Here is a 15,797-nt window from a genome sequence, read left to right on the forward strand (position 1 = left end):
ATATACGTACAACACCATAAATAAATACAGTTTTAACGAAAATACAAATGGGAACAATCACTTAACTTCGATTTCAAATCGTTCGCGACGCGGCAAAGGCCTTGCTCGCGACACGGCAAACAGACGATCAATATACGATATATATACGCAAACAGACGATATATCTATATATATATATATATATATATATATATATATATATATATATATATATATATATATATATATATACAGTGGAACCTTGACTTACGAGTGCCTCAACTTACGAGTTTTTCGAGATACGAGCCGTCGCTCGGGCGGTTTATTGCTTTGAGATGCGAGCCGAGATCTGAGTTACGAGCTTTCGCCACCCGGTCACGTGGTTATCTTGCCGTGCAAGTACAGTATCTCTGTCGTATAGCGCTGCATTTTTGTTTTCGCATGTTGGTTATTTTGAGTTTACGCCACCAGGTGGGTTCTGGTCACGTGGTTATCTTGCCGTGCAAGTACAGTATCTCTGTCGTATAGCGCTGCATTTTTGTTTTCGCATGTTGGTTATTTTGAGTTTACGCCACCAGGTGGGTTCTGGTCACGTGGTTATCTTGCCGTGCAAGTACAGTATCTCTGTCGTATAGCGCTGCATTTTTGTTTTCGCATGTTGGTTATTTTGAGTTTACGCCACCAGATGGGTTCTGGTCACGTGGTTATCTTGCCGTGCAAGTACAGTATCTCTGCCGTCAACTTGTTCAGAGTGCCGGCGATAGCTCGCCTTCTCTTTGTGGAAAACACGGTACTGAGAAGAAGAAGAGGATGATGTGCTTGGATATAAAACACGCAATCGTCGAAAAACATGAGCGAGGTGTGCGTGTTGTCGACTTGGTGAGGCGGATGTGAAGGCAGCTGAAGATTTTATTATAACTTTTGCCGAACTGATAGAAGCCGAACGATACATCCCCCAGCAAATCTTCAACTGTGACGAGACAGGGCTCTTCTGGAAAAAGATGCCGAGGAGGACGTATATAACGGCAGAGGAGAAGAGCATGCCAGGCCACAACTTGTTCAGAGTGCCGGCGATAGCTCGCCTTCTCTTTGTGGAAAACACGGTGAGATCCTTAACATCCAACAACTAATGGGACGCAAACGGGGCGCCCAGTTTAGCGGTACACACATTGATGAATCACCCTGCCTGTGATTCACCCATGACAGGTTATAGCTGGGTCGGGATTCAAACCCAGGCTGGACAGTTTAGACTTTAGAGTCAAGTGTGCGTACCTCCAGTCCAGGCCATCCTGCCAACTTGTATGCTGCATACAGGTGAAATATAAAGCGCGAGATATTTTTATATATACTGTATATTTAAAAAAAAATTGGTGTGGTTTTTGACGGGCTGGAACGGATTAATAGCATTTCAATGCATTTTAATGGGGAAATTTGATTTGAGAAACGAGCAATTTGAGTTACGAGCTCGGTCACGGAACGAATTAAACTCGTAAGTCAAGGTTCCACTGTGTATATATATATATATATATATATATATATATATATATATATATATATATATATATGTGGGAGCTGTGCTCGCACGATAAAATCGGACAAAATGGACGACGCCGGGAATTAAGTTTCTCTGAGCTATTTATTCCCAGCTCACTCAAACGAACTCCAAAGCACTGAATCAGCCCATCGAACGGGCGGCAATATATATCAGAAACTAAACACACAAAAGCCATGCCTCTCAGGCGGGGCATGGTATGCAAATAGATAAGCCACGCCTCTCAACGGGGCGTGGTATGCAAGGCAAGCGTTCGCCCGGTAAAGGCAAGTCTCAGCACGCCCGGGCGAGTCCGGACACGTGACCGCTCGCCGGTTGCGTCATCGGCCGGTGCAGGGTAATTGTGTCATGCTACCGGTAACCGCTACACGCGCCCCCCCAGAATTAACATGCACCGGGAGAGTCAGTTTGAGGGGGGTCTTGATGACCCGGCCGAAACGACCCCTGACGATTCGTGTGGGGGTGGTAGGTGGTGGGGCGGTGGATGGCCGGGCGGGGGGCCTGGTTGACGGGGGACGGCCCCGTCGTGGAGGAAGGGCCAACCGTGGACGTTGGTCGAAGTCCAAATGGGCCGGCTTGAGGCGGTCCACGGAGATGCGGTCTGCCTTGCCGCCAATGTCGATGGTGAACGACTTGTCGTCCCTCTTCAGGACCCGGAAAGCTCCATCGTACAGCGGCCGGAGCGGTCCCCGGTGTGCCGGATAAAAACATACTCCGCAGTGCGAAGTGCTGGGGGGACGTGGGGTTGGGGGCAGCCGTGGTGGGACGTGGGCACGGGGGCAAATCTCCTGGCGGCCTCCTGGAGGACCGAGCGTTGGCGAGCCGTGGACCAGGGGCCGGTGGCGTCAGGGATGAATTTGCCCGGCACACTCCAGTGGCTGGCCGTAGACCAGCTCGGCGGTGGAAGCCTGGAGGTCCTCTTTAGGGGCTGTTCGGAGGCCCAATAGGACCCACGGGAGCCTGTCAGCCCAACCGTCGTCCTGGAGGCTGGCCCTGAGAGCGGCCTTCATCGAGCGGTGGAACCGCTCGCACAAGCCGTTGGCTTGGGGGTGGTAGGCCGTGGTGCGGTGAAGCTTGACCCCCAAGGCCTGGGCGACCGCGCCCCAAAGCTCGGAGTTGAATTGCGGACCTCTGTCGGAGGAGATGTCCGAGGGGGCGCCGAAACGGGCAATCCAGGTGCCAATAAAGGCCTGCGCCACGTCGGCGGATGTTGTTGATGCCAGCGGGACGGCCTCCGGCCACCTGGTGGTCCTGTCGACCATTGTGAGGAGGTGGGTAAAGCCCCGCGAGGAGGGAAGGGGTCCCACCAGGTCCACATTGACGTGGTCGAAGCGCCGCGCAGGCACGTTGAATGGTGCCAGCGGGGCCTGGGTGTGCCGGTGGACCTTCGCGCGCTGGCAGGCGACACAGGCATTGGCCCAGTCGCGGATGTCTTAACGGAGCCCGTGCCAGACGAATTTCGCTGCCACGAGCTTCTGTGATGCTTTCCGGCCCGGGTGGGAAAGGCCGTGGAGGGCGTCAAAAATGTGCCGCCGCCATCCGGTGGGCACGATGGGGCGAGGTTGGCCCAGGGAGACGTCACACAGGAGAACTGTGCCTGTGTCCTCGAAGGGGACGTCGGCCAACCGCAGGCCTGTGTCCGCTGTCCGGAGGGCTTGCACAGTGGGGTCGGCGGTCTGGTGGGCCGCCATGCGGGCGAAGTCCACACCCAGGTGGACGGCGTTCGCGCCGGACCGGGAGAGGCAATCGGCCACAGCGTTGTCCTTGCCCGCGACGTGCCGGATGTCCGTCGTAAATTCGGACACGGCTGAGAGGTGGCGCTGCTGGCGGGCCGACCACGGCTCCATAACCTTGGCCATGGCGAAGACCAGGGGTTTGTGGTCCACAAACGCCGTGAACGGGCGGCCCTCCAAAAGATGGCGGAAGTGGCGAACAGCCAGGTAAAGGCCGAGGAGCTCGCGGTCGAAAGCGCTATACTTGCGCTCGTTAGGGCGAAGCTGCCGGCTGAAGAAGGCCAGCGGTTGCCAAGCCCCGTTCACCCACTGTTCATGCACGGCGCCCACCGCGTAGTCGGAAGCGTCCGTGGTGAGGAGAATGGGTGCGTCGAGCGCCGGGTGCGCCAGCATGGTCGCGTTGGCGAGGGCCAGCTTAGTGCCGGTGAACGCCGCGTCCATCTCTGTGGTCCAAGCGACGTCGTGCTTGGCCGGCTTGCCCCGGAGGGCTTCGTACAGAGTTGGGCGGCGCGTGGCACGAACCAGTGGTAGAAATTTACCATCCCCAAAAATTGCTGTAGGGCCTTGATGGAGCGAGGGCGCGGGAAACTTGTGACTGCCTCCACCTTGGTAGGCAGCGGGACGGCCCGCGCTTCGTAATGCGGTGCCCCAGGAAATGGACGACCGTTACGCCAAACTGGCATTTCGCCGGGTTGATGATGAGGCCGTGCTGACCGAGGCGCTCAAAAAGCGTACACAGGTGGACGAGGTGCTCCGCCCGGGAAGTGCTGGCGATGAGAATGTCATCCAGGTAGACAAACAGAAAGGTGAGATCGCGCAGCACACTGTCCATCAGCCGCTGGAAGGCCTGGGTCGCGTTCTTAAGGCCGAACGGCATTCGGAGGAACTTGAAGAGGCCAAAAGGTGTAATTACAGCTGTCTTCGGAACGTCGGCCGGCCGGACAGGTACCTGGTGGTAGCCCCGAATGAGGTCGACCTTGGAGAAGATCACCCGCCCCGCCAAACGGGTGGAAAAGTCCTGTATGTGTGGTATCGGGTACTGTTCGGGGGTGGTGGTGTCGTTGAGGCGGCGGTAATCACCGCATGGTCGCCATCCGCCACCCGGTTTGGGCACGATATGCAGGGGCGAGGCCCACGCGCTATTCGAGTGTCGCACAATTCCCAATCGCTCCAGCACGTCGAATTCCGCCTTCGCTACGGCGGGTTTGGCCGGGTCGAGGCGGCGAGCCCTGGCGTCGACCGGTGGACCTGTGGTCGGGATGTGGTGTTCGACGCCGTGCTTGACGGCGACGGCCGAAAACGTCGGCTGCTTGAGGGCGGGAAACTCGGCGAGTAGGCGGGTGAAATCGTCCACGGCCGGGAGCACGCAGGCTAGCTTGGTCGGAGCGGAGCCGCTCAATGAGCAGGCGAGCGAGCTGAAGGTCTCCGCGTTGATGAGCCGACGCCGTTTGACTTTGATCAAAAGCCCATGCGCGCAAAGAAAATCTGCACCCAGCAAGGCCATGGGCATGTTCGCCGTGATGAAGTCCCACCTGAAGCGCTGGCCCCCGAAGCAGAATTCGACGCTGCGTGAACCGAAGGTGCGGATGGAGGAACCGTTTGCGGAGACCAAAGCGGGGCCGCAAAGCGCGGCCTGTTTGTCCTCCACCGAGGCAGGTATCACGCTCAGCTGAGCGCCGGTGTCGCACAAAAAACGCCGCCCGGACTCCGTGTCCATGATAAACAGAAGGCTGCCTGAATGGCCGACGCTCATGGCAGGCAGCAAGCGCCGGCCTGGTCTTTTCCCGACCCGCCGAAAGTGCATGGTGGGCGGCACGTTCTGGCCTTCTGCCCGAACCTGGCGTGGTAATAGCACATGGTCCGCTCTGGTGGAGGCTCCGGCGGTCGCGTCGGATTCGGTCGACGGGGCGTCGCGGCGGCCGCAGCCGTCAGTGGCGCGGACTCGGCCGGTGGTCGCGCCGGTCGTGGAGCGGGCATTGCCTCGGTCGGCCCAGGGTCCCAGGTGGCCGCTCCGACGTGTCGCCTGGCCGAGCAAAATTTATCGGCCTCCTTGGCCAAGGCGCGAGGGTCCGTGATGGGCGAATTAGCCAAAGCTAACCGTACCTGCCCAGGTAGCCGCTGGAGAAACAGCTCACGGAAGAGGAAGTCCGGGCTGTGGTCACCGAGAAGAGCAAGCATGTGGTCCATGCTTTCGGACGGACGGCCTCGCCCAGCTCCGGGAGGTGTAGTAGTTGTCGTGCACGTTCGGTCTCCGTGAGTCCAAACGCACCGAGGAGTAGGCCTTTGAGCGCGCCGTATTTGTCGGCGTCCGGCGGGTGCTGTAGGAAGCTCAGAACCCGGGCAGCGGAGGAGGCGTTGAGCGCGGAGACCACGTGGTGGTTGCGCGTCGTGTCCTCCATAATTTTTCGCAGGGCGAATTGAGAATCGGCTTGAGCAAACCAAACGGCCGTGTTAGATTCCCAAAAGCCCGGGAGCTTCAAAGCTACAGCTGACTCCATCGCCGTGTTCGTAGAAAGGGTCACCAATTGTGGGAGCTGTGCTCGCACAATAAAATCGGACAAAATGGACGATGCCAGGAATTAAGTTTCTCTGAGCTATTTATTCCCAGCTCACTCAAACGAACTCCAAAGCACTGAATCAGCCCATCGAACGGGCGGCAATATAAATCAGAAACTCAACACACAAAAGCCACGCCTCTCAGGCAGGGCGTGGTATGCAAATAGATAAGCCACGCCTCTCAACGGGGCGTGGTATGCAAGGCAAGCGTTCGCCCGGTAAAGGCAAGTCTCAGCACGCCCGGGCGAGTCCGGACACGTGACCGCTTGCCGGTTGCGTCATCGGCCGGTGCAGGGTAATTGTGTCATGCTACCGGTAACCGCTACATACATACATATTGTTGCGGATATGAGGACTGTATATTTTTTGATTGTGTATTATTATTATTATTGTTTATTCTGCGCCCCCCTACCTCTGGAGCTGTGTAAAGGTGAAAGGGCATCCCATAATTAGTCCACAAGCATACACATCAGCCAAATAATAGAATACCCCTGTTGATAGTTATCTCTTATTCTGTGTTTTAGAGTAAGGCTGTGTCTCCCATTAATTGAAGTACTCCATTGCACCAGTGAAAGAGAATAGGTCCCCTTTCCTTCCCATCCCCAAAATCTCCATTTCCTTTTACATCCCCTTCCGTCATTGCCGAGCCTCGATTGCCCATATTACCTCCCCTCCAAAACCACCATTGAACCTGTGCTCTCGTCGGAGAAGAAAGGCGTGCCCGCCCGTCGTCATCAAGGGCGGAGCCAGAGGGTCGCGCGACCAACCAGGGCCGAGGTGAGCACCCCGATGGGCGTGTCCAAAAGGACGGCGGCTTAATCGCCGGAGGCGCTATAAAGGCGCGCACGCAGGAAGCAAGTGAGTTGGTCGCCAAGAGAGTCGTGAGGAGTCAGTCAGTGGAGTCGGTGGTCAGTTGGTTGCGTTGGTTGCGGTGAGGAGTCGGTGGTGATGGTCAGTTGGTTGCGTTGGTTGCGGTGAGGAGTCGGTGGTAAAGAGTGAGTGGACCAAGAACGAGTGGAGGGTTTGGACCAGACGCGTCCGACGAGGCCTGGCAAAGCACGCGACGTCCACAGCAGCCAAAACAGCAGCGTGGGGCCTGAACGGCGGCTGCTAAACGCGCCGGTTGTGCTGCGGGGCCCCCTTGGACCTCCCTCTCCCTCCAGCCATCCACCTCCTGCCTTTCCACCCTTCTTGTGTACGTGAGTTTGTTCTGTTTGTCTTGTCCCTGGGTATTAATTAAGCTGTATAAGTTAATAATTGCACCGTGTCTCTGATCCTTCTGTATATTATTTTATTATCTTTCCTTCTCCTTGGTTACTTTGAGCATGTAAATAGTAGGAATAAATTTAGTGGTATTTCCAACCTTTTTGTCTTCTTCTTCTTCTTCTTCACATCCGTGTCGCCTTTGTCTTTTCCCTATTGACTAGCTGCGGTGCGATCCAGCCAACGTTTGGGTGAAATCGGGTTCTAAGCGGGGAGTAACTGTTCGGACGCGGTAATACACCACCGCTCGGTAAAATAACATCTAAAACCGCGTCTGTAACAATATATATATATATATATATATATATATATATATATATATATATATATATATATACATACACACACACACACACACACACACACACACACACACACACACACACACACACACACACACACACACACACACACACACACACACACACACACACACATCAGGGGAAAGGGGAAAGCAGGGGAAAAGGGAAAAGCCAGCATGACCTGTATGGGGAGGAGGGGATACCCGGTGCTGTCCGGCTGGATGAGCTTTTCCCGATGGTGATTTTGGGATGTGTTGGACATTGAAAAGCTATGGAGTTAATGGCCTCATGGTGGTTACCTTTTCCATGCGGGCAGGCAGCAGCACTACCTGGCCCCAAATCCCCTTATACACTTTATAGCAGTCTCTGAGGGGCCTCAAGACCACCTTCAAGGATAACTAACGTATGGCAGCATAAAACCTTGCCCAGATTCTGAGGTACCTACAACCAAAATTTGGAGCCTTTAGGTGTTATGGTTCGGCCAAGAAAGAATAATGTGCAAACGCACAAAACAATTGAAAATATTCATCGGTCGATATGCTTCCAAGCAAGCTCCCTAGCCTGAGGAAGCCCGCTGGGAAGCGGGTGAAACGTTGCCCGAGATCAGATCTGCTCTTATTCGTTCATCACTGGATTAGCAGGATAGATATTTTTACCTTTTTGGGTCGATCCGCCTTTTTCTTAAAGAAAATTAAAATATGTATCAAAATATCTATTTTATATATATATATATAGATATACATAATACCAGCTGAAGTAACCGCCATTTCCGCTGGAAATTCAATGAAATCTTTATTCAAATATTTCCTGTATGACAATCACAAAACATATTACTCGATCATTTCTGGGAAAAACACAGTGAGAGCATAACATAATCACTCGAGGCCTGGGCATGGAAGTGTTATAACAAACCTGTCTGAAGAAATCTATTTAATAACAGGTGCAAGTGTAAACACTGAAATGATTACATTTGTGATGTTGACAACAAATGACTACAACCTCAACATACAATCTTCACAAAACAAATTACTCGATTGCTCCTGGGCAGTGCATTAGCACAAGACCCAATCAAGGCCTGAAGGTCAATTATTATTTGATGGTTTATATATTTTTATTTTTCAATTTTTTTTGATCCAAACATAGCTCTTGACATTCTTCCAGATGAAAGAGGAGGCTTTGCAAAGTTTGGGTACAACACAAGTAATGAGCGACGAGACGAGGCTCGAGGCACAAGCATGCAACGATTGCAACGTGCTTTATTTATAGTGATTCCGAACATGCACCGCCTACACTCTACATACAGTAATCTACATTAATCTACATACAGCACAGCACCAAGCAAAGTGTAGCTGCTGAATACACCGCGACCCGGCACCCTCCCTCTACCAAACCACATGCACAGCATTCCTGGTCCAGCAACACAAATACGTGTTTTTTAGTGTTTTTTTAAAGGCTTTTATGTTAAAACCAATATGGCGGCCAAACCACGTGACCGATGACGTCATCATTTTTTTTTTCTCCAACAATTTATCCCTAGACAATGCTCAAAAAATTCCATCTTCATTGGATAAAGTTTTGTACTTGTCAAATTATGACGTCATAATCGAGACACCGAGGACATCATCATTAACATATGTTATTCCCCATGGAGAGTCCTTTAAATGAGCCATGTCTCAATTTTTAATATGCGGCACTTTCGGAGATAAAGAGGTGCAAATTTTCCGGTTTTTCCAAGATAGCGCCCATACCACGTGACCTATGACATCATAATTATCATTAAAAAATTATACAGGAGGAGGTGCAACGATGGTGAAAATTTCCTGTTAATCGGACCAACGGATGGAAAGAAAATCATATTTATTCTGTGCGGAAAAACAGACAGACAGACAAACAAACAAGCAAACAGACTCAGATGCAATACCCTATCCTCTGGAGAGGGTAAAAAGTAGACATAAATTCAAAGTACACCGCCCCCATGCCAAATAAATAAATAACATATCCTCCAGAATGTGACATTGACGGGGCGCCTTTGGTGCACAGCAATGCCACCATGCAGCACATGGAGACAGAATTGGGAGGGAGTGGTGTACAATAATTGATTGATTATTTGCGTTATTAAAATAAATAAATAATAATCGTAAAATAATTAATTTCTTAATCAATTGGCTAATAGCATACCTAAACCACCAGTGTTTCATCCGAGTCTGTAAGTTTTTGAAAAGTAAATAATTAATTAATCGAAAATTTTAATAATTAATTCATCAAAAATACCCTTTATATCCAAATCACTTGGTCACCGTCATGTCCAAATATCAGCTTCCTAGCTCAATAGGTGCCTGAGATATTGCCCAGATGAGAAAGAAAATAAATAAGTGATTATTGTTGAAAATAAATAAATAATCGTAAAATAACTAATTTATTAATCATTTGGCAAATAGATTACATTAACCACCACCATTTCATCTGAATCTGTAACGTTTTGAAAATTAATTGATTAATTAATTGAATAATTAAATAATTATTCGATTAATTGATTAATCAATAAATCAAAAATACACTTCACAGTCAAATCACTTGGTCATTGTAGTGTCCAAATTTCAGCTTCCTAACAAAAAGGATGGCTGAGATATCGCCCGGACAAACAAACAAACAAGAAGACGTCAAGCGGAGCACGATACTTGCAAAATCCGTCCCCCCCCCCCCCCCCCATCCCCCCAAGAAAAAAATTCCATTGATACAGCAAATTGTCCATTTCAGCAAGATTAAAATTGACAATCTTGATCAAAGCTCAAAGTCGGTCAATAGGAAGAAAAGTGACGATTTTTTCAGATGAAAAATGATGATTTTGGAAGGTTGACCTTGAGTTGACCTTTGACCTTTTGACCTCGAAAATAGTTAGTTTCCCTATTTAGTGACTCAATGTGCAAATGCTGTTCAATTTTCAAGTCAATTGGATGAAAATTGAGGATTTTTGAAACTTGGCCTATGTTGACCTTTTGGCCTATGTTGACCTATTCAAGCTCGGGTCAATAGGATGAAAAGGGACAATTTTTCAGATGAAAAATGATGATTTTGGAAGTTCGACCTTGAGTTGACCTTTGACCTTTTGCCCTCAAAAATAGTTGGTTTCCCAATTCAGTGACTCGACCTGCAAATGATGTTCAATTTTCAAGGCAATCGGTTGAAAATTGACGGCTTTTCAGATGAAAATTGATGATTTAGAAAATTTGACCTTGAGTTGACCTTTGACCTCAAACCTAGTTCATTTCCCAATTTAGTGACTCAATATACAAATGCTATTCAAACAAACAATACAAATGCTATTCAATTTTCAAGTCAAGTCAATTTTCAAGTCAATTTCAGAATCATTGGAATCTCCCACGATGAAGCTAACTCCAAGGGCCTCTCACTCACTCACCGCAGGCAGGTTGGTGGTCTTTCCGTCTTCTACCGACTCCTCTCTGGCCTTGCCCCCCCCCCCCCAGCTCTCTCTGGGCTCTGTTCCGCAAATATTCCTACAGGTCGCACAAGATCTGCCTGCAACCCTCTTATGGTTAAACTGCCAAAATCAAGACTCTCTGCTCACCTTCACTCCTTCATTCCTCTTTTCTCCCGCCTCTGGAACAAACTCCCTCACTCTCTTCAATCCCACTCCACCCTCCAGCTCTTTAAAACAGCTGTTCACCACCATCTCTTATCTTCCCCCATCCAAAACCTTGATCTTTTCTACCCCCGCTAATTTCACCCTAATTCCACTTTTTTGAAATACCAACTTCTGTCCTGGAAGTCCTTGGTGTCCCTGTGTTTTATACTTCTCCCACCCCCCATTCCCACGCCTCCTCCCCCCAAGCCCTCTCCCTCCCACACATCTCCCTGCTCTCAAATGTTGTGCGCTCTCAAGTGTTTGTGTGCTTCCCCTTCTCTCCCCATCTTGTCTTCCGCTCCCTCTTTTTATATATTTTGTTTGTCTGGTTGATTTGTTTGTGAAGTAAATGTCAGCTCTTTCACGAGCCTCGATTCAGTATACAAAAAAAAAAAAAAAAATCGAATTAAAATGGCAATTTTAGAAATTTGACCTCCAGATGACCTTTGACCTCAAAATCAATAGGCTTCTCAATTGGGACGACCTATGCAACTTGGTGAAGTTACATGATGATCGGTTTAGAATTGTGACCTGTAGGCCGGTGACAAACAAACAAACAGACAGACAAACAAAACCACAAACGCAACCGACGAATATACTTGAAAAATCTTCGAATTGTCCATTTCATTGAGATTAAAAATGATGAACTTAATTAAAGCTCAGTTCGATCAGATGACAATTCATTATTTTTCAGATGAGAATTGATGATCTTAGAAGTTTGATCTTGAGTTGACCTTTGACTTTTTGACCTTAAAAATAGTTGGTTTCCCAATTCAGTGAGGCAGTATACTGTTCAATTCAACTGTTCAACTTTCAAGTCAATCAGATCAAAAATGACAATTTTAGAAACTTGACCTCAATATGACCTTTCATCTCAAAATCAATAGACTTCTTCCTTATGACCAACACTACCATTTGGTGAAGTTTCACGAATATCGGTTTTAAATTGTGACCTGTAAGCATTTGACATACAAGCAGACAGACAGAATGAAAAATCACCCAGAGAGCGACACTTGGAAAAAGCGAACAAAGTCGAATGGAACTCAGTGGGAGAATCCTTTTGACCTCAAAAATCATTAGTGCTTGAATTATATGACCTGATATGCAAATCGCCTTCAAATTTTGAGTTAATCGGATGAAATTGACAATTTTAGAAACTTGGCCTATGTTGACCTTTTGGCCGATGTTGACCTCAAAAATAGTAGGTGATTGAATTCAGTGACCAGATATGAGAATCCTTTGACTTTTGACTTTTTGAAGTTGTTGACCTTGACTTTTACAGCAGTTGACCTTTTTGAGTTGACCTTTGACTTTTTGACCTTAAAAATAGTTGGTTTCCCAATTCAGTGAGGCAGTTTGGAAATACTGTTCAACTTTCAAGTCAATCAGATGAAAATTGAGGATTTTAGTAATTTGGAAAAAGTGTTTGACCTTTGGCTTGTGTTGAAATTTTCACCTTCTTACCTCAAAAATAAATAGGATTTTGTCGGACCACGAACTCTACCATTTGGTGAAATTTCGTGGATTGGTTTAAAATTGTGACCTGTAGGCAAGAAGTATAAGCGGACACGAACGAACACACACACACACACACACACACACACACACACACACACACACACACACACACACACACACACACACACACACACACACACACACACACACACACACACACACACACACACACACACACACACACACACACACACACACACACTTCGATTTTGCAAGTAACAAACGGGGTGGAAATTGAATACTTTCTTTCAGCGCACATCATCGCCGGGCCCACTTGGGTGCCCGGCGATGACGTCATGCAACGTCTGGAGATGGACTCGGAAAGGAGCGGTTTACAAAACAGTAAACAAATGTAATACCATCACACCACGGACCTCCCGACTCAGAGCAGACGCTCAAACCATTACACCACCCAGTCTGGTAATACGAGGATACAATAGTGTTCAAACAGACCACCAGCGTGAGGCTAATGAAGCCGTGATACAAAACGTTCCTCAAAACAACTTTACGTGTGAAAACTGTGGGTAATTTGTATGTTTTTAAAAGTCTTCTGCGTAACTTAAAAATTGTTTTGGTCGCTTTACGACGTTTCCTTCATCTCTTCAAAACCCAAGAGCACAGAAGCGACAATAACAAACACGAGAAGGCAAAAATGGTGCCTTTTGTGCTAAGATGTAAAACATATTGAGAATCGTTTGACTTTTTCGTTAACTTTAGCAATTTTATTCAATGCACACCTCGATGATAGAAAGTTGCATTTCGGGCGGTGTATAAGATCAATGCGCTTGTCAATCCCATTACCCGTTTAAGTTATAAAAGTCAATACAGCAGTCGTCAGTGCGATATTTTTTTACACACGATTCAATATGCGAGTAAATTCGAAGGGGTAAATAAAATAACGAAGTGTTTACGTGAGACTTGTACACGTCACCGATTTTATAATTGCGATCTTTTCACACTCACGCGAAGTTAGCGCGGGTGTCGCGCAAAACGATTCAAAATTTCCCGGATTTGAGAAGAAGTCACGCAGGTTGGGAAGTTCACAGCCACGTTCGAGCAGCTCGGCGTGAAGCTCCAGCGCCGACAGCAGAAGGCGTTCCCGCAACAAGTGCTCGGCCAGAGCGCCGAGACACGGCTCACGGCTCCGAGAATCCCTTCCCGCCATCACTTCCCACAACTCTCCTTCGTCCACATGACCCCCTGTGCCGTGTTTCTCCCGCTCGCACAGCGCGACCTTCGCCCGCGTTTCCCCCATCGAACACTCACTCGTTGACGGCGCGAAAGTGCATTCACTTCCGTGTTCGAAACTTCCACTGTACGATCTCGAACATGTGCTTCAAATAAGTTCTTTGTTTCCCAATCGAGTTGATCAACTTCCATCTGGGTGTTTTTCTTTAACTTTTTACTAATTGACCTTTAACACGGTGTGACGAAGTTCCAGTACTGAATATTGGATCATGATGTGTTGGCATCCAAATCACGTGACTGGCACGGAGATAGAGTTGCTTTTCACGTGTTCGGTAAAAATCAACTCCCACACCACGCCCTCCGCACACCTGGTGATTTAACGCCATCTCTCGGACATCCTCTCTCCCACCCTTCCCTTCCGACCCACTGGAACATATCCAGGAATTTCAAGACGGGGGGGTGGGGGCGGGGGGGTGCATGGCATGAAACTATAGCGCTGGGGTTGGGGGGATAAAGGGGGGGCCTGTGGGTCCTCCCCCAGGAAATTTAAAAAAATTGATCGTCAGAAACGGCATTTCGTGCGTTCTTGGAAGTTTCTGCAGTTCTTTATGTTCTTCCCTGGTCCAACAGTTCAGCAGATTCGCCCCGCCTGCACCCTCATCCTGGATCGAAGGGGGGGGGGTGCGCACCCCCTGCACCCCCTGCACCCCCCCCCCCTAGATCCGCCCTTGCACATCGTTTGTCTATTCCGTCGAACACAATTCCGCCTGAAGTATTCCCATCAGACAAGGCAAGAAAGACATAAATAGACATTATAGAATCAATTGTCCACTTCGATTGTTCCATCAATTGTTCATCGCCGTTTGTCTCCGAGTTTTCACGTTTCGAAGTGTTATAAGCCACGCCCAAAGTTTGGGAAATCCCTGAACTCGTTGCCACGGAACGGCATCACAAACAAAAACTAAAATATTATGAAAACAAACAATTATGTCCTATCTTACTTTTTAATTTTCCAAAAACAAAAGTAACAGGAAAACGTTTAAAACAAGAGACAAAAAGCCCAATATAATAGTAAAAATAGGAAGAAGCCGAATAATTGCTCGATTGTTTATTGTTGCCAAGGCAACAGCATATCTAGCCTATATATAATGAGGAACGTGCCCCAGACAAACAGAGCTTCGGTCACGTCAGTGGGTGTTTTCGTGCAACTTTTGTATATTTATTTATTTTAACATTCCCCTTTTCCCTCCACCTCAACCCCAATTATTCCCCATTAATTTTGAAGTGACTCACTATATAAAATTAACTAAATTGCTTGTGTTGTTACCTCCGGCCACCGAAGGTGGTTGTAGGTTGTTTTCACCGCTGTCTATTTGTTACTTGGCAAAAACAAAAAAAAATTGGACGAGTATGTTCATTACTCTGGTTTGTGTGTGCGTTTGTTTGATTGTCTGTCCGCACACTTATACTTGCCTACAGGTCACAATTTTAAACCGATCTTCAGGAAACTTCACCAAATGGTAGAGTTTGTGGTCCGACATAATCCTATTTATTTTTTAGGTCAAAAGGTCAACATAGGCCAAAGGTCAACCACTTTTTTCAAATCTCTAAAATCCTCAATTTTCATCTGACTTGAAGTTTTAAGAGAATTTTCATATCGGCGAACTGAATTCAACCACCAACCTTTTTTGAGATCCACATAGGTCAAAAGGTCAACATAGGCCAAAGGTCAACCACGTTTTCAGATTTCTAAAATCCTCAATTTTCATCCGATTGACTTTAAATCTGAATAGGATTTGCACAACAGGTTACTGAAACCAAACACCAACTATTTTTGAGGTCAACATCGACCAAAAGGCCAACATAGGCCAGATTTCTAAAATTGTCAATTTTCATCCGATTAACTTAATATGAAGACGATTTGCATATCTGGTCACATAATTCAACCACCAACTATTTTTGAGATCAACATTGGGCAAAAGGTCAACATAGGTCAAAGGTCAACAACCCTTTCAAATTTCTAAAATCCTCAATTTTCATCCAATTGAATTAAAATTTGAATC

The 15,797-nt window shown here is 47.9% G+C and overlaps 1 protein-coding gene across 4 annotated transcripts in view; it reads right to left on the reverse strand.

Moving 5' to 3' along the window:
• The window catches only part of LOC137435403 (RAB11-binding protein RELCH homolog), a 228,606-nt gene extending 214,573 nt beyond the window's left edge, over positions 1 to 14,033 (reverse strand). For 2 of the 4 annotated variants that reach the window (XM_068129168.2, XM_068129169.2), the window contains exon 1: positions 13,510 to 13,902. In XM_068129168.2, coding sequence (XP_067985269.1) covers positions 13,510 to 13,801 — 292 coding nt within the window. In that variant the 5' untranslated portion in view covers positions 13,802 to 13,902. Of the gene's footprint in view, positions 1 to 13,509 lie in introns of all 4 variants that reach the window. The other 2 variants (XM_078784344.1, XM_068129167.2) reach the window with 2 other exon arrangements.
• Between the last annotated feature and the right edge of the window lie 1,764 nt (positions 14,034 to 15,797).

This window comes from Myxine glutinosa, chromosome 9, assembly GCF_964187855.1.
Source record: "Myxine glutinosa chromosome 9, kmMyxGlut1.1, whole genome shotgun sequence".
Taxonomy (NCBI): Eukaryota; Metazoa; Chordata; class Myxini; order Myxiniformes; family Myxinidae; genus Myxine; species Myxine glutinosa.